Here is a 19,314-nt window from a genome sequence, read left to right on the forward strand (position 1 = left end):
ATTTTCTTGCAGGCCAGATTGGCAGAAAGACTGTTTTTTTTTCCACCTTCCTCTGCACGATGGGGCATGGGTCACCTGCTGGTTTAAACTAGAGTAAATAGTGGATTCTTTGTAACTTAATCTTTAAATCAAGATTTAACTCAGTAACTCAGCCAGAGGTTATGGGCCTACTAAAGGAATGGATAGGTGAGGTTCTGTAGCCTGCAAAGTGCAGGAGGTCAGACTAGAGCTGATCATTATGGTCCCTTCTGGCCTATGAATCTGTATTCATTGTAGGGCTGGGAGGAATGGTCCATTGCGTGCCTATGTTGAAACAGTCTGGAAAATGAATGTGGAACATCTAATTTAACTTGCTTCAAGGGCTGAACACATGACTTCTTGCAACCCCCCCCCTCACCCCTTGCAGTGTCTGTAGAATTTGTGACTACATGTAATGAATGTGTACAGCCTGGTACATAGAAATAAGGACCTTAAACTTCCAAAATGTAGGCCTCTATTTGAGTTAAGAGGCCCTCTATCTGATTATCTGGCCGTACAATAACACAATAGCCAGTGTATTGAGTACTAAAGATACGGCATTTCCACTTCCTCTGTAATGTGGCTATTTAACAATAAATCTACATCAACCAGGAAAACTAGTTTCCAGTTAGTTGTTGTTCCACTCCCATGTGCTCTTACCTCTGGATTATCTCCTGGTTAAATCGTTTTAACACAACATTTGAAACATTTCAGTCTTTGTTAATTCTTTTCACAACTGACTGTTCCAATTCTGTGTTGACACTTTTGTTTTTTATATAGGTCTGTTACCAAGCTGCTGGAAGATTTGGTTTACTTTGTTACGGGTGGAACTAATTCTGGGCAAGATGTGCTTGAAGTGGTATTTTCTAAACCAAATCGTGAGCGGCAAAAGCTGATGAGAGAGCAAAATATCCTAAAGCAGGTAAGATCGTTTTCATCATGTGACAGAGATTCTGAGGAGAGAGTAGGTGCTCGGAATACAGGAACAGTACAAGTTAGTTGGGATAAGGCAAATTCTGCCTCATTAGCTTTGAGCAATCTTCTGGCGGTGTCGGTCAAAGTGTAACTCTGGGTGTCCCATTGCTGGAAGATACCACAAGGGGCAGAACCAAAGGATAAAAGGAAAAGCATCTAGGGTTGGACATAAGTGATCAGCCACGTCCTTTTCAGAGACTGCTCCTTTGTCCAGACTTTGCAGCTATAAGAAGCTTTATGGAAGTTCATGTGAAAGAAACTGATGGCTTCCAGAATTGACATGTGGCTGTGGTGGTGTAGGCAAGATTTAAACTATGCTCTGGTTCTGACAAGACAGAGGCCATAAAGTAGCAACAAGGGGGCATGGGCATGTGTAGGTACACCCACTGACCTTCATTAAGTTTAGGTAGCACTTATCAATCTTTATTTTCAAAAATAATCCCATAGATTTTCAAGCTGTTACAAGCACCGTTTACAGACTGTGGAGATGGGCCAATGTTGAGGCTGGAGGAGCTTGGGGACCAGCGTCATGCTCCTTTCAGACACATTTGCCGGCTCTGCTACAGGGTGCTGAGGCACTCACAGCAAGATTACAGAAAGAATCAGGTTAGTTATGTGTTAACCTGTCTAAAAGGCTGGTGGTGTGGGTAGGTGGGTTTGTTTACCCAAGATTGGGTACAGTTTAAGCTGTTCTGTGTTATGTTTTTTCCCTGCTTTTCAGTGTGGTCCTAAATCATAGAAACAATAGAACCTAACCAAGCTGTTCCTTTAGGATACTGATATAAACAGCTAACAATTTTTCCTTTAAATTTCAAGTGAGATTAGAATACCTTTTCCTCCTTCTTTCTCAGGAATACATAGCCAAGCAGTTCGGCTTCATGCAGAAACAAATTGGTTATGACGTTTTGGCGGAAGATACTATTACAGCGTTGCTTCATAACAATCGCAAACTGCTGGAGAAGCACATTACGGCTGCTGAGATTGATACTTTTGTTAGTCTTGTGAGAAAAAACAGGGAGCCCAGGTAAGATGGATTGATATTGGGACCAAGTTACCTTTTCCTCTTATTCTGAGATCTGTTGCAGGCAACTTGTTTCTGTATTTGGGAAGCATGTTTAATCCACTCTTGCCTCTGACCCAGACCATGACTTTCCACCAAGGTAATGGCCTCACTTGTTTTGCAACGTAACTTGGTTTTTCCAAATGTTTTCTCTTTATAAAATGTAGAATGAGTCAACTGAAGAACCTCGACAGAGATTTAATGTGTTCTGTCTTTTTATTTCCCAATAGGTTTTTGGATTATCTCTCAGATCTGTGTGTTTCCATGAACAAGTCTATTCCGGTGACACAGGAACTGATTTGTAAAGCTGTGTTGAATCCAGCCAATGCAGACATACTCATAGAGACAAAGTAAGCTGAGACTTATTTATGAATAGCTTTCTAATTGGCATATAAGGAAGGTGGGTCAGAGCGTTGAGAACACAAGCCTCAAGACAACAGAGAGTACCAAACTTAGAATGTGTGAGGGCCTTTCTAAGTACACGATAGAGGAGTGTTGGAGGCACCAAAATGACTGCCACATGGGTTCCTAGCCCTGTGTACTCTAAATAGCTTTCAGATATTTAACATTTTCATCAGGAAGCTTGATAACACTAAGAGAAGCTGCAGTCTTATGTAACATGTTTTAAGTCTTGAACCATTTTAATTTAAAAGTGCTAAAATGCTCTCTCATCTGAGCTGGATAAGCAGTTATTCTGGGATTTGCTATGTAGCAGCAGGCGTGTATAAGATGGTGTTCCACATCCCATGAGTCTGGTTGTTCTCCTGGCCCTTAGGTTTGCCATGGCAGATTGACTGCAGTCAGCAGCACCTTTAGGAACTTAGAGCTCTCTGAAAAATGAAAAATTCTTCCCATGAAAACTTTCACATTTTTGAATAAAAAAATTGTGCTGAACTAAGACAAAACATCAAAAGCATCAAAACATCATCATCATCTTCCTCAGGAAAGGTTTTTAAGAAAAATTCCAGTTCGGGGGAATTGAAATGGAATTTTTTTGGCTTCCCTGCTGTCCACCCAGAAAGCTCTTGTTAATTTCACAAATGAAATTAAAAGAGCTTTCTACCCTTGCTGTTAATTCTCTACCTGCAGCTCTAGGAGCCAGTCAGGAAGAGAGTCTGCCTCCTTTTGCAGATCCAGGAGCTGGAGAGGCAGAGAGCCCAGACATTCAGCTTCCCATTTCCCAGGGGAGGAAGAGCATCCTGGTGCTCAACCTTAGAAGTTCTCCAGGAAAGGTTTTATCTATTTCACATAGGGATTGTGAAATTGACAAGAGCCTGTCAGGTGGGGAGCCATCATTTTGGTTTTCCTCAAGAAAAATCTGATATTTTTTTGTGTGTGCGTGCCAAAAATGAAATTTTTCGCAGGAAATTTCAGTCTCGTGAAAAGCATATTTTTAATCGGAAGAATCATTCTGATGAGAAATTTTCAGCCAGCTCTCTGACCGCTGTGCACATGCCCACAGCAGTGCAAAAGCTGGTATTTTTATTGTCGCCCATTCCACCTCAGGTCAAAATTTCAGTTTTCATCTCTTGGGAACAACCAAACGATGCATGTGCTTCCATAACGGGCAGCAAATTCCAAGTAGCTTCGATAAAGCTGGGTTTACTTGGCATGTGGAATTGAGAGAAGGTTAATATTGGGGAAAAAAAGAGGTCAAGAAGAGTAAAATCTGTCTTTGCTAGATAATAAATGAAACCTAGGTAAACAGAAGAGACTTGAAGGTGCTATTTCCAGGCTGGACAAGATTAAAAATCTTGTGTCTTAATGTTTGTCTCTCTACCAGAACTCTGCCAGGTTTCAGTGTCTCTTGCTGATCTGTTTAATTTGTGCCTCTTGCTTATGTAGTTAGTGACCCTTCTTTTGGCCAGGTTCTAAGAACCCTGATTACCATTTTAGGTCTGAGGTCATTCTTCTAACTTAATTATGTTTCTGACACCCAAAGTGAATGAAGTTCTGTTCCATTTTTCATTTGTGGGATATTGAATAGATCAAAGTTTGCTTGCTCAATCAAAGAGTTTGGGTGAATACATAAACTGATTGATAATATCCTCCTAGATGTTTTTTGAATCAATGCTTCCTACATAGAAGTCTTTTTGGACATTAATTTGTCTTGCCCTAGGTGATACCCTTGTTTCTTCAGCCACATAGATGACCACAAAATTAAATTCCCTTTTAGAACCAATCAAAAATATACCATATGTCTATGTGGATTACTGTTCACATTGCATATTCAGCGCTTTGCTCTAACTAGGTTTTAATACCATGCTCAAACAATAGTATCTGAACACCTAAGGTCATCATGTAGCATAAGGCAATGTCTCTTCGATTTTACCTACATTATTTGGGATTTTTTGTGTGGCCATGTTGAGAAACAAAAGCTATGTATAGTACCATGAATGCAAGTCTCCGGAGCGACTATGCAGATCACTGTTACTGTGCCCCTGTACAACTCAGCAGTTGTCCTAAAACAACATATTTTAACATATCATGGACTGCATTATTTTGTTGTTTAATCCCTTTCTTTCTGCAAGGTTGGTTCTCTCTCGGTTTGAGTTTGAAGAGGTATCAAGTGGAGAAAACACTCTGGAGGTTGGAGAAGATGAGGAAGAAGTTTGGCTATTCTGGCGAGACAGCAACAAGGAAATCCGCAGTAAGAGTGTCAGAGAGTTGGCTCAGGATGCTAAGGAAGGACAGAAGGAAGATCGGGATATACTCAGCTATTACAGGTTAACAGTAGTTGGTTTTGATAGGGTAATAAGCACTGGATGGGTGAAGGCCTTTTCAGTATAATCAGTTCCAAATAAAGACTTAAAATGCTGGACTCAGTACCCGATAGAAAAAGGTGTAAAGCTTTCTGTGCACAGTAAATTCACTAGAAGCACAGAGTTGTGATTGATGTCCAAAGAAGTCAAGTAATCAATGAGAAAATGTAAGCGTAAATACAGAAAAAGTGGGGTTCAAAGTGTGTAAGAGTTTGGTAGCATTTACATACAAGGTAGCATATATCTGTGGTAAGTCTCCTCCTGGAGATGCTCATGAGTCAGGCTTTCTCCACAATAATTTGATTTTCTTCATGAGGATCTTAACTTTTTAACTTGAAAAATCCAAGCTGTAATAGCGGTTGTTGAAAGGAAGGTGAGCCAGCACTCAGAGTAAAGGAAAGGGTTGTAACCTGCAAACAGCTCTTTTTCTAAGATGTCATTACAGTTCTGTATCACTTTTTTTATTTGTGAGCTCCAGACTTAGAAATGTCCTGAAGTTCTCACCGGGACACTGTATGAACTTGCAAAAACCCCACAAGAAGTTTGGTTTAAGGATTTTTTTTTTTTTTTTTGCCTTTTTGCACTATTAAGCTATGCTTCTAATATGAGGCAGTGCTTCCAGATGACTTGGCTAGGCTAGACACCAGTTTCTTGGCGCATTGTAATTCCAAGTTCCATCTCAGACCAAATTCCTGTGTCTGGGCTATAAACTTTTGAGAATAGTTTGACAGACCATTGGCTATTGTTGTGCAAAAAGTACCACCAGAATTCCTTTTTAACTACTTATCACTTTGGCCTTGCATATTGTGTTGAAAAACTTTAAATAGTTCATCTGGTAAACTTGTTAAAAGGGATTAGAATGGATGTTTTGGATTTGGACTACTTAAGAGTTTCAGGCCCAAAGTGGACCTGTTCTAACTGTTTTTTTCTCCCCTTTATCTGTTCGCAAAGTCCATGCACTTCTTATGAATTCTTCCCAAAAAGAGTTGTTTAAATGCTCTTAACAGTAATTTCTTCTAACCTTTCAATAACAAACCAATGAGTATATATATGTATAATGAAGAGAGTAGGAAGCAATTCTGTAATGAAAAATTCCATGAACTAGGATACAAAGGAATAAAATTCAATTAAATTCCTTGTAATCTTTTTATTGAAAAACCACCTTCTTTAGAGTTAAGGTCAGTAAGGACTATATAAGCACTCATACTCTGCATGTGCTTTATGATAAGCCAGCAACAAAAGTTTAATTATTAGTCTGTTGTATTTGCATTAATTTCAGTGCTAGGTGCCTGTTCTGTTCTTGTTGACTAGATCTTTTGGGAGCAAAAAAACGAAGGTACATGAACTCAATTGTTATATCTGCCTGTGACTAATTGGTATGGAGACTGAAACCTCAGTTCACCAGGATACTTAGGCATATGTCCAACTTTAATCAGTTTAATAGCCTCATTGACTCCATTGCCTAAGCAATCAAGAGTAGCTTGAGAGCTGCCAGTGAGAAGTATGCCAACTTCTAAAATGACGAGGCTGCTGCAATCTTTCTGTATTTAATAAGAAATAGCATTAGCAAAGAAAAACCGAGTGCTGCTTATTCTTCAGAATATACAATACAGTGACAAACTAGGTGACTTTTGGAAAGCTGTTGTCCTGACCCTCAGATGCTAGTTGTTACCTTTTATTTGTGTTGGGAAATGATTTGTTCTATTTTTAGAACATCCTGTACCTATTGATTAATAGCAGTAACATTTCTTTTTAACTAAAACATTAATTGCTAAACACTATTGACCTTTTCAGGTGCTTTCCTTATATTGACTTCTGGAAACTAAGGTGTAAGTTTCTTCTCTTCAGGTACCAGCTCAATCTTTTTGCTAGAATGTGCCTTGATCGACAGTACTTGGCCATAAATGAAATATCTGGCCAGTTGGATGTGGATCTCATTCTTCGTTGTATGTCTGATGAAAACTTACCATATGATCTAAGAGCATCGTTCTGCCGGTTGATGCTGCATATGCATGTTGACCGTGATCCCCAAGAACAAGTAACGCCGGTGAAGTATGCTCGCCTATGGTCTGAGATACCTTCTGAAATTGCTATTGATGAGTAAGTACTTGATGGAGAGGTATGAAAGAGAAGGAAATTAAATCATTTTTTAATTTAAAAACAAACAAACCCTAAACTAATATGTCATCTTTTTCACTTCTGTACTGATGCTTTCTTGCCCAGCCTATTATTGGTATTGAAGCCTGGTGGTATTAAAAACATGTCTATGGAGAAACTTGCAGAGAAGAACTTCATTGAATAGAAAAGCTCAATTGTTTTGAATGGTTGCTGCATTTTATTTTCCCCAAGAGGCAACAGAATCCTGTGCATAGTTCACTGGGCTGGGATTTGAGACACCTGTGTTCTATTCCTGGCTTTACCAGTAACTTGCTGTGTGACCTAGGCAAGTCACTTAAAATCTTTGTGCCTTTGTTTCCCCTCACATCTTGTGTCTCCTTGTCTAATCAACGTGTAAGCTCTCCAGGGCAGGGGACTACTTTTTGATACAGAATCTAGCAAAGAGAGATTCTGGTCTTTCGGTTGTGGCCTCTAGTTACTATTGTAATAAAAATCATTTTTAAAATACTTTAATGTGTTCAGGTGTTCCTAGCAAGATAATGTTTTAAAAGATAAAAATTAACTTGATTTTTATTAGTTTTTTCCAGTCCCAGGGAATAAGCACTTCGCGTTCTGTTCAGTTGGGGTCTCTAAATCTCTACTGCTTCATTGCAATACTTCACTGCTAAACTTTCCTCCCCCTAGGTTAATTTTCTGAAGGAAATCCAATAGACCATCTTCAGATTTAAAAGCTAAAGGGAAAAATAAGTGCTCAAGCCAGGCAAACTATTTCCCATAATACATAATTTTAAAAAAAGATTTCCACTCCCACCCATATTCCTAACTGTGGATTTTTCTTTAAAAACTGATCTAGAATGTGTATTTAAAAAAATAAAATAATTTAAATGTTTTTACTTTCAGAAAAAAATTCCACTTGTACTCAGTTAGCACTTCATGGTCTCATCTGCTCTCTTGCTGCTGTATGTCACTTGTCACCATTTCCATTAGAAAAATGTCTGTCTGTCTGTCTGTCTGTCTGTCTGTCTGTCTGTCTGTCTGTCTGTCTGTCTGTCTGTCTGTCTGTCTGTCTGTCTGTCTGTCTGTCTGTCTGTCTGTCTGTCTGTCTGTCTTTCTTTCTTTCTTTCTTTCTTTCTTTCTTTCTTTCTTTCTTTCTTTCTTTCTTTCTTTCTTTCTTTCTTTCTTTCTTTCTTTCTTTCTTTCTTTCTTTCTTTCTTTCTTTCTTTCTTTCTTTCTTTCTTTCTTTCTTTCTTTCTTTCTTTCTTTCTTTCTTTCTTTCTTTCTTTCTTTCTTTCTTTCTTTCTTTCTTTCTTTCTTTCTTTCTTTCTTTCTTTCTTTCTTTCTATTGGTACAAACCTTGCATTTTCACATACTTTAAAATAGGGCAAAGTGAGCATATGGGAAAAAGCAGCAAATGCCAGGAAATTATGGTCTCAGCTTCCTGTCTCCTTGATTTGGGATAAATTGTTTAACAGGCTTAACTTTATTTGGATCTTGACAAACTTGGATTAATTTTTTTTCTATTTATGTGCATTTTAAATTCGTTTAATTTTTTCCCCTCCAGCTATGACAGCAGTGGGACTTCCAAAGATGAAATTAAGGAGAGATTTGCACAAACCATGGAATTTGTGGAGGAGTATTTAAGAGATGTGGTATGTCAGAGGTTCCCTTTCTCTGATAAAGAGAAAAATAAACTCACTTTTGAGGTAATTATTCCATTTTTATTTTTAATCTCTTTCTAAAGTAAAAACAATTTTGCCTTTAATACAAGGTGAATTGGAGGAGGTGCCATGTGAGTACTAACCTTCAGCAACTCCCTTCTCCTTGTGAGTAATCGTTATACATGTAAACAACCCATTGAAGTCAGTAACTGTTTGCAAGAAAAGGTGCTAATGTGGAATAAATAAATACTCACTTGTATTTTAAAAATAATTTGCAGCTGTTATGTTCACTTTTGTGACCTCTTTGATTTGTAAGATCCAGTTTTACTGGCACAAATGTTTGTGGAACCCAAACTTTGTTTGCGTGCACAAGTGTTTGTTCCCGAAGTGGTTGTACGCTCATCCAGTAAAAAGAAAAGGAGTACTTGTGGCACCTTAGAGACTAACCAATTTATTTGAGCATGAGCTTTCGTGAGCTACAGCTCACTTCATCGGATGCATGCCATGGAAACTGCAGCAGGCTTTATTTATACACAGAGAATATGAAAAAATACCTCCTCCCACCCCACTGTCCTGCTGGTAATAGCTTATCTAAAGTGATCATCAGGTGGGCCATTTCCAGCACAAATCCAGGTTTTCTCACCCTCCATCCGATGAATTGAGCTGTAGCTCACGAAAGCTCATGCTCAAATAAATTGGTTAGTCTCTAAGGTGCCACAAGTCCTCCTTTTCTTTTTGCGAATACAGACTAACACGGCTGTTACTCTGAAACCTGTCATCCAGTAAAAGAACAGTAGAATATCAGTCATATAATTTACCTTACCAGTTACAACAAACAGCTTGAATAACATGTCATGAATATGCAGGACAATGTTTTGTAAATAATCCATAGCCAAAGAAAAATCATTCAATATTTTTGAATAACAAATACATTCAAGAGATTCGCTTCCTACTTGCAGAAAAAGAGGCTACATTGGGCATAGAAATGATTTGGTAAAAATGATTTGCACAGTTCAAGAAATAGTATATTTTTGGGTCTTGTGGGGAAATTCCAGTTCTTGGTAGTGTTAAGGATTTGACTAGATATGTGTTCCTCTGAAAACTCCATCTGGTGAGAGTTTGTTTAGTGGTTACCAATTGATGTAATAACTGTTATGTAAAACGTGCATTTATAGGTCAAGCCCAAAGAAGTTCTATCTTACTTTATTTACTGCCACACGTCAACAAATATCATCATGCTTTTTGGTATAGAATAGCTACAGTAGGTATCAGAAGTCTTGCAATCCTGGACATGAAAATATACCTGTCGATATATAGTAGCAAACTTATTTTGATTACTAGAATAAAAAACTATAAAACATAATGGAATTTGCTTATAAAGAGTGGGTCAGACAAATGGTCAATTAAGGTCATAAATGCAATTAAAAGTCAAGAAACAAACTGAGTTTTTGTGGCAAAAAAAGGGTTTTGATCAATACTTTCATTTTTAATAGGTTGTGAACTTAGCCAGAAACCTGATATATTTTGGTTTCTACAACTTCTGTGACCTCCTAAGGCTAACCAAAATCCTCCTGGCTATATTAGACTGTGTGCATATTGCTACTATCTTCCCCGTTACCAAAATGGCAAAAGGAGAAGAAAGTAAAGGTAAGACTGAAAAAATGATATGGGGAACTCCTGAGTGGGAGTGGAGGATTTCTTGGCCACATGAATTTTATCTGACTACATGAAATGGGCATCAACATTTTCCCTTTTATCCACTGAATTCTTGGTGGTTGCTTATAAAAGCTCAGCGGTAATTGGGAGACTAATCTAAGGGGAAGATTTCTAAAGGAGATTAGGTGCCTCACTGTCCTTTGTGTCTTTTTGAAAATATTCCCCTCATTTCATATGAAGCCGGTTTGTTTTGTCATGAGATGTGAAAGGTCACTTATCCTCTTGGTGCATTCAAATTGCAGTTATCTTACTCTTACTGTGTTTTTACCTGCCTCTCTGAAGGGAGCAATGTGATGAGATCAATTCATGGGGTTGGTGAACTGATGACCCAGGTTGTACTCAGAGGTGGTGGATTCTTGCCCCTTACTCCACTTGCTACTGCTCCTGAGGGTAACGTCAAACAGAGTGAACCAGAAAAAGAAGACATCCTGGTAATGGACACCAAGCTGAAAATCATCGAAATACTTCAGGTACTAGAGCTGCAGTGGAATATAGAGTTAGATGGGGTCTCAAATCCTATGTTGTGGTGCTTTCATCTGGCACTATATTTTAACTAGGTGTTAGGGAGTGCATAGGAGGAGATGGTCCCTTCCAGTCCATTGCTGCCTGGATAGTCTTCTCATGCTTAGAAGGTGTTGCCGAGGCAAACACTTAACCCTTTGAAACGCTTTTTGCATGCCCCTATGGCAGAGATTATCTTCTGGATGGGAGTTACCAGTTGTGCACATGGGTAACTCATAACTGAACTAAAGGTCAAAGTTCCATCTTTCTGTTACAGCAGGTTTTCACTTATCTTGCTATTTAACAGTTAATACTTTTTACGGGGATGGCTGCCTTAAGAGGATAGTTAATATTCCCCTGGCCTGCCCTGTCAAACTCTAGAAAATTAAAAGAAGATCTTATTGGGGGTGGCTAGGTAAACTGCCTTTGTTTGATAACTCTACAGGAGGGGAAGTGTCCTGAGTATAGAATAAAACACATTTGACTGGTCACTACATTTTCCTAATAGTCTTGATTATAAGCCACTGATACCAGGAAGCCATAAGGGTGATTTTAGCCCCCCTCCGCCAGATATCATGTTGTGGTAATGATAATGCTCCAAAAGTGAGCAGAGGCCCTTTATAGACCGAAAGGAGAACAGTCCCCTTTATGGTGATTTTACAGTCTAATTCACACAGGCCTAAATGCTGCTGGTACCCCCTGCTGGGTAAAAGAATGCCAAACAGCAGTAAAGCTACACATAAGGAGTTTTCATTGAGCTTGCTTGAGCCACCAGTGGTCCTCTGTGTAGCAAGGTGCGGGGCTGGCTTTGTGTTTATATGGAAGAAACAAACTGTGTATACAGAAGGCTTGTAGTGGGATAAAATGAAACATCACAATTCATAAAGCTGATTAAAGATAAATATCACTTCTCTGGGCTGGAATGAGGTGATTAATGGTAGATTCTCTTGTTAGTTTAGACAACATTATTGAAAAACATGGGTAACAAAATTTGACCCCATTTTTGCAGGAATTGTTAAAGCAGAGCACTATGTTGGACGTGATCAGAAAGATGCAGTCTGTCATAATAGAATAGGGAAATTAGAAAATAAGTTAAATTAATAAAAATTGTATAGGATTCTTGAATAAAATATATGCTTACACAGGAAAGTAGATTACTTCTAATTCACATCTTGAGGTAGAAAGTTTAGATGTCCAGGCTCAAAGTTGTTCTATTAATTTGGGGGATATAATTTTTCAAGGTTTTTTTTTTTTTTTTTTTTTAAGATCAAATTATTCTATCAACTGATTGAGGGGTATAAAATATTTAAAAAGGCATAAGGAGAGGCTTTGTCCTTTGTTTATCACTTACTTTTCCCTAAAGTATAGACTGTTAAAAGGGGCGGGAGGGGAAATCAAGGAAAATGTATCCATGCTTGTAAAGATTTATTGATGACTAAACGGTTGAGAAGACATTAAATTTAAAGTTTTAAAACTAGAATGTATTAAATATGGGGCAAATGTAGCAATATTTATCCCTGCCAAAATACATGATTAATGATGAAAGTAAATATATCTTCTTAGTTGGGATGATGCGACACACTCTTTGGATGGTACATCTCTCCCCAAGGGAGTAGTAAGATGTTAATTTTGTAAAACAGGATATCAAAGTTCATGTTTGCATGTTTCCATTAGTACTGACTGAACTCTTAACCAGTGATTGGTTTATACTACATGTTTTATTTAAACCCTTGGACACATCTACAAAGGAAGTATGGTACGTTGATTAGGGCACTATCCTGAGTGTCAGAAGAACTGGGTTTGATTCCCTGCTCTGTCTTAAGCTTCCTGCGTGACCTTTTTGCAGTTTGATTAGGCCCAGATTTTTAAAGCTATTTCAGTGTCATTGTGCTCCATGTCAGAATGCCTAACTGATTTAGGAGCCTACATCTAATTTTCAGAAGGGATTTTGGCACTTTTGAGTCTGAATTCCGTTGACTGTTGATGGGATTGAAATCAATCCCTATGCATCACAGGTGTGTTGTGAAGATAAATACATTAGATTGTCAAGCACTCAGGTACTCTAGTAATGGGCTGGGGATTGGGGGGACATAGAAGTACCCATTAAATCTTTTAGATATTTTTGCATTCATGGTTCTTTAAATTGGCCTCATACATGTGGTTATGCTTGTAGTAGAATCTTTTAAAATAAAAATACCTCAAAGTACTGAATTTTGGATTACTTAAAAAGGAGATTTTGCATTCCCCTCCCTTCATGGTAAAATCTGCAGTTTTCGGAGTATGTGGATCTCAGTTGTTAGTTTACACAGAGTGCAGTGTTACAGTCTTGAGAGATATAGAGACGTGATGTAAAAATAACATGTCTATTTCCATTTTCTTAAAACTTTGAATCATCAGTTTATTTTGAATGTGAGGTTGGATTACAGAATCTCGTGCCTACTGTGTATATTTAAATGCGAGTTTGATGAAAGCAATGCACAGACCTCTGAATCACCTACTGGAAGCAGTAACCAAGAGGCCCCAACTAATGTACCAGGTGAGTTATTTCATAAAGAGTTTTTTAAAGAAGGGAGTTCCTTAATGGCTGAAGTACTGATTCAGCAATGTACTCAAGCTCATGCTTGACTTGAGGCACATGAGGGGCCCCACTGAAGTCCAGAACATTGCTAAATCAGGGTCTAAGTGTGACAATTACATTGACTAACTTTTCCACATAGAGCAAAAACTAGAATTGTTGTCACTCCCTCTTATTACCATGAATTAAGTAATTGACCCATCTCAGTCTCAAGGAGCATTACAAAATCCATTTAAAATGCATTTTGAAAATTGATTTATCATGGCCCCAAACAAGGACTTGCCTTGTTATTTTCAAACAAAGTTAAAGTGACCCACAATCTACCTGACCATTGCCCCAGCAAAGTAGCCTCCAACCCAATCTACTTCCTCCCAAAACAAATCCTGGGAAAACAGGTGAGTCTTGCAGATTTTCCTGGAGGTCTCTAAATCTGAATTTTGGTGGACCAAAGAGGGAAAGAAGTTATACAGCGAAGTCCGCCCCGCCCCTCTCCCCGGGTCTCTTCTGATTAAAACCACGATGCTGAAAACTTGTGCCCCCTCGGATGTTGCTAACTGCTGAGATATCGGCTAAGGAGAGAGGTGATGTCCTGTAGCCAGGATCTGAAACATTTAGGGCTTGAAGTCCTAAACTAAAGTATTTATATTTGATCTGTGTTACTTGTGCTGAAAATAGGATTTTTTTTAATCAACTTGAGGATCTGTTCTCTAGATGCCAGAAGGGTTTTAGATGTGTAACTTCTCCGCACCTCGAGAACAAATATTTTAGTTTCCATTCCAATGTGGGTCTGTAATGTCTCTTGTTCTTGGACTGGAGGGTGGAATGACAGGCTTTTGATCTGGGCCTTTGGAGTCAGGGTGCTTAGAATTCCCCTAGAGTGGAACCAGTGCAGATCTATGTACTTGTCGTACTCAATGTGAATTTAAAGTGAAAGAGCGTAAATAGTTCTCAGACAGATGTATCTTCCCCTTGCTGTCCCCACTGCTCACAAGAGAGATTGATTCAGGTCCCTGTTGTAATGCAGAACATAAATCTGGGGGCCAGAATTAAAGTAACAAGTCAAGGACCCTGTTTTGCAAGATGCAGAGTTCCTTCAGCTCCCACTGACTTCATTGAGAGTTGTTAATACTTAGCACCTAATAAATCCAGCCCTGTGCAAGCAAAATGGTTACCTGAGATGAGGCTTCACCAGCCTCTGCAGACAGTGGGGTGAGCTAGGTGATCTAATTGACATCTCCTCTAATTACTAAGATTCTAGCTAAAACATTTTAGTTCTTTCCCTGCCAAAAAGCAGGGACTGCCATTTACTCTGTGTCTGTACCATGACTAGCACAATAGGACCTAGACCTGACTAAGCTTTCTCGGTATTCCCAGTCAGAAAAAGTGAGATCGGGGAATAGCAGAGGGTTATTTCCCAAGAAGCAGTGTTCAATTGGGAAACTTTCTAAGAATATGGCAGAAATCGTTTGCCTTGTATCTTTTTATTCTAGAATAGTCATTATTGTTAACCTGCTGGCACATACCTCCTGCTGTGAAGGGCAAAGGCCTTGGTGGTGATAGAAAGTGATTCCTATCATCAAGGGGTTAGTTGCTTAAAGCTGTCAATTAATAACGGAAATGCAGGGCATTTCCTGGGGTCGATGATGGCCCTTCAAGTCAGACACTAATTCCCATCAATGCTTTGCTCTGAAGCAGTTATTGAAAGTATAAGCTAAAAATCGGTGATGGAGGAAGAAACATGGATATCTGTGACGTGGTTCTGAAGTTTAATTGGCAAATAGAGAACTTTAAGAAACACCCTACATTAGTTTCTCAGACAGCATCCATCAATTCTCAACATACTTTTCAGCTCATATTGGTCCATTCTGCTACATTTGTGTTACCACTTACAACTTAAGATCTCTTTAGGCTACCAAAACAGCTACAGTTTGTATCTCTGATGCAATAATCTTACCTGCATATTTCTACTTTCCAGGAGCTCTAGACTTTGAACATATTGAAGAACAAGCTGAAGGGATCTTTGGTGGAAGGAAAGTATCTCTTCTTTAGTACGTCTATGGACATAGTTGCTCAAAAACTTTTGTTTTGACAGAATATCTTTGATGGAATTTAAGACTCTTCTCCAAAGAGGAATTTTTAAATGTAATTGTTCACCAATAGAAGTAAACATTTTAAATTTCTGTTTTATACATTTTTTATTGCATTTAGGCTTAGTGTGTTCTGGAAATCTACCAGACTCTCAAAGTAATCATACTTGTTTCCTATATGTGACCTACCCAACTCACTTTCCTGTGACCTGTTTTCTTAGACGTGAGGCTCTTCTGTTTGTTATATAGCCTGGAATTTAAGTGCCAGCATACACAACAGAATAAAGTTTAAGGTTTTGTAGCTTCGTGTCCCCAGTAACAGAATGAGTGTTCCGGTCACCTTTTTAAACCTGGGGGGTACAAAAATCCGTTGGATATAAAGGTGCTGTCTCAATTAAACAGTAATGTCCCTTAGGATTAAAAGCCAAGAAAAGAGTTAAAGCCTTTCTTCAAGCTAGGAAAGCAAAGAAATAAAAAAGCAGGGATTTCTCCAACTAGAAGATTCTCATGCGAGTGTAATCACTTTATTATCCTGCTCTGTGCATGAATGCGAGAGAGAGAGAGTGCTGAGTATTGATGTGTAAATCTAAGGAGAATTTTACTTACAGCCTAGATGAATCTCTCAAATCTTGAGTGTGAGACTTCTGGTTCTACTGATATTTTGGCTGTGCTCACCTAACTGCATACACACATCATTCAGCACAGAATACGCAGGAGTCTAGGACCTTGTGTTCCATTTAGCAGGGACTAGTAGTGTTCCTTATATCCTCACTTCAAGCCTCCTGCCACTGGAGGGCAGATCAGTGACAAACTGGAACATTTGAGCAGATCCAACCAAGGATAGTGCTACACAAAGCACTGTTGTCCCTAACTTGTTCAAAGCCAGCAGCGAATGAGAGCCCCAGATTTCTCTAATTTTTTATATGGTTTCCATAGCAAAATTATAAATGCAGCTGCAATCATTTTCTGTATGCAAAAAGTTGGTTGTTTTATTAAGGTGGGGGAGAAGTTAGTTTACTCTGCCTTTTTTTCTTTCTTTTCAGTGACGAGAACACCCCATTAGATTTGGATGATCATGGTGGCAGGACTTTCCTGAGAGTTTTGCTCCATTTAACCATGCATGATTACCCTCCACTGGTATCTGGGGCACTTCAGCTACTATTCAGGCATTTTAGTCAGAGACAAGAAGTCCTTCAAGCTTTTAAACAGGTATGTGTGGCTATTATGTGTATGTCTGCTTTCTGCATGCAAGTGTTGCAAGTTTTTAAAATCTCTGTGCAACTAATGGATTGCATTCATATAAGGTTCAACTGCTTGTTACCAGCCAAGATGTTGACAACTACAAGCAGATAAAACAAGATTTGGACCAACTGAGGTCTATTGTGGAAAAATCAGAACTTTGGGTTTACAAAGGCCAGGGTCCTGATGAGACTATGGATGGAGCGCCAGGTGAAAATGAACACAAGAAAAAGGAGGTAAGCACGTGCATCTTGGTAGTCAATGTATATGAACTATTGGAATATCTATTTGGGTAAATAATGCCTGTACCATATTTAAGAAGTAGTGGGGGTGCTGAGAACCAGGGTTCTCAGCTCCGCACAGCTCCCTGATGTGAGCCCAGCTGCACCCTGGCTCTTGTCTCTCCGCTCCCAGCTGGGAGTGTGGGGTGGGGGTGGGCACTCAGGGCTTCTTGCCTCTGGTGAGAAAATTCACACCTGGAGTCCAGTCAGCTGCCTGGCTGCGGAGCTGGGAACCCAGTTTTTCAGTGGAGCTGTGAAATTGACAAGACAGCCAACAGCTGATGTAAGTAAGGCAGCATCTACACGGACACTGCATCACCCTACCTACACCGATGTAAGCCCTGCATCTCTCGTGGAAGTGGAGTTATGTCCGTGTAGTAGGGCATTTACGTCAGTGGGAGCAAGGCTATAGTGTAGACACTGTCATAGTTAGGTCGATTTTATAAGCTGTTTTATGTCGACCTAACTCCGTTGTGTACAGCAAGCAAGAGATTCAGTCGAATGTAAGGCTGAGGTAGGTGGTGATGGGAGTTAGCTATTCACATCCACATACCGTTATTGTTCTTGGTCGATAAGAATAAGTTACTTATTGCCTTTCATACTGATAGAACCCAAATTATGCTTTACAGAATTAATATAATTACTGTTGAATAACAGTGGAGAGAGGTATTATTGCGGGGAATGACTGATTACAGACAGAATGTGACAACTGATAAAGAGGGATAGGATGTTACTTTTTGTAAAAACACTCTACCCTTGTATTCTGGCAGAGGGATTAGTGTGATTTAACACAAAAACACTTTTTAATATCCAGGGTGGATTTAATTTAAATCACTAGTCAGGAAGACTCGCTTTAATCATGGATTTCTACATAAAAGTGCATTCTTGTTGGTTGTTACAACCTTAATACGTATTCTTCACAACTCAGAGATAGATGTAGGTTTCATTTTTAGAAGGTACACACTATGCATTTTTAAATGATTTATTTTGAAAACTTTTCAAATTTAGTTTTACAGCTATATCAGAAAATGAACAATTGTTTGGTTATTTCATTTACCAAAGGTAATTGAAGCAGATAGTTCACCTCCCAATGACTTCATAAATATCTACAAATTAACATGTTAATCATTAATATTTGGAGGTTTTTCTTAACATGCTGTATTAGGAGGAAAACATCAGCAGACATTTAAATTGTCTTATTTAACTAAAACAACAATGTTATGTATTCTGGATTTTTTTCTTCATCAGCAAACATATATAATATTTTAACAAAACAAGCATATGAATTTTTGAATTTAGTTAAACATTCAAGTTTTTTAAAATCAGGTTTGTTTTGGTTAAAATTGTTAACTAAAATAGTTAAATGAAATATTTAAAAAAAAATTAAATTGACTCTGTCAGCCAGGTCAACATGAGAAACTTAAAATATTGGCTTCTGCAGCTAACTCAGTTGTCTTCACCTTCATTTTCCTGTTTGTTCATAATCTGGAAAAGAAAAACAAGCTTTCCTGCTTTTTCAGGATTTCTCAATTTGGAATGAATTAGTCCAAAGGAAGAAAATATTCTTTCTACACCGGCAGAAGAAATTACTGCTGTTAAAAGTGAGATTGTCACTTCAACAGTCTCTGAATCCAAGTGCTTAAGTGACTTCCACCAGTTCACTGGTGTGACTTTCTTTAAAACGTCATCAGCAAACATATATTTCTTGAACGGTTCACCCTTAGCTCTGAAGTTTATTATAGTTGTCATTCTGGAGGGATGATTGCTGGATGTCCATGTCATAGCCAACTCCTCTTCTTCATCAGTTAAGGTTTCACCCTAGTACCAAGTATTGAGAATATTTGCAAGAAAATGAGCTGTGAGGTAGTGCTTGACCCATTCCTTTTTTTAATGCTTGTAATTTAACTCTGTCGTTGCATATTTCTCTTTTTAAGATCTCACTCAGTTCCTTCCAAATTTCAGCAGCGTCAGCAATAAATCAGCTATTGCCCTGCATTTTGTTCAAGGCTACAGAAATAGGCTTTAGGGTACTCAGCATGCGTTCAACATTTCTCTGAAGCCCAATTTTGAGAAAAATGCTATCTATTTTTTCACTATTTTGTTCACAAACTGACATCAGATTAAGCCAGTTCTTTATACCGTGTTCAAAACAGTCCATTACTGAGTTCCATCGCCCGTTGTGGGAGTGTTAGCTTGGTTCCTCCCACTTTTTTCAGAGCAGCTGCTGCAAAGTGGTTGTTATGGAAGTATTTTGAAATTTCAACATTAGCCTTTATTTCGGGAACACTGAAGTCTTTGGCTAGGAGGTGCATCAAATGAGTACT

The 19,314-nt window shown here is 38.6% G+C and overlaps 1 protein-coding gene across 7 annotated transcripts in view; it reads left to right on the top strand.

Moving 5' to 3' along the window:
* The window catches only part of ITPR1 (inositol 1,4,5-trisphosphate receptor type 1), a 251,731-nt gene that overhangs the window by 96,727 nt on the left and 135,690 nt on the right, over positions 1-19,314 (top strand). For all 7 annotated transcript variants that reach the window (XM_078853566.1, XM_078853570.1, XM_078853568.1 and 4 more), the window contains 13 exons: positions 799-940; positions 1,441-1,599; positions 1,845-2,017; positions 2,284-2,403; positions 4,585-4,779; positions 6,664-6,915; positions 8,495-8,636; positions 10,085-10,238; positions 10,590-10,777; positions 13,206-13,344; positions 15,359-15,411; positions 16,512-16,679; positions 16,775-16,945. In XM_078853566.1, the coding sequence (XP_078709692.1) occupies positions 799-940; positions 1,441-1,599; positions 1,845-2,017; positions 2,284-2,403; positions 4,585-4,779; positions 6,664-6,915; positions 8,495-8,636; positions 10,085-10,238; positions 10,590-10,777; positions 13,206-13,344; positions 15,359-15,411; positions 16,512-16,679; positions 16,775-16,945 (2,056 nt within the window). The remainder of the gene's footprint in view (positions 1-798; positions 941-1,440; positions 1,600-1,844; positions 2,018-2,283; positions 2,404-4,584; positions 4,780-6,663; positions 6,916-8,494; positions 8,637-10,084; positions 10,239-10,589; positions 10,778-13,205; positions 13,345-15,358; positions 15,412-16,511; positions 16,680-16,774; positions 16,946-19,314) is intronic.

The sequence above is a fragment of the Lepidochelys kempii genome, chromosome 7, assembly GCF_965140285.1.
Source record: "Lepidochelys kempii isolate rLepKem1 chromosome 7, rLepKem1.hap1, whole genome shotgun sequence".
Lineage (NCBI taxonomy): Eukaryota > Metazoa > Chordata > Testudines > Cheloniidae > Lepidochelys > Lepidochelys kempii.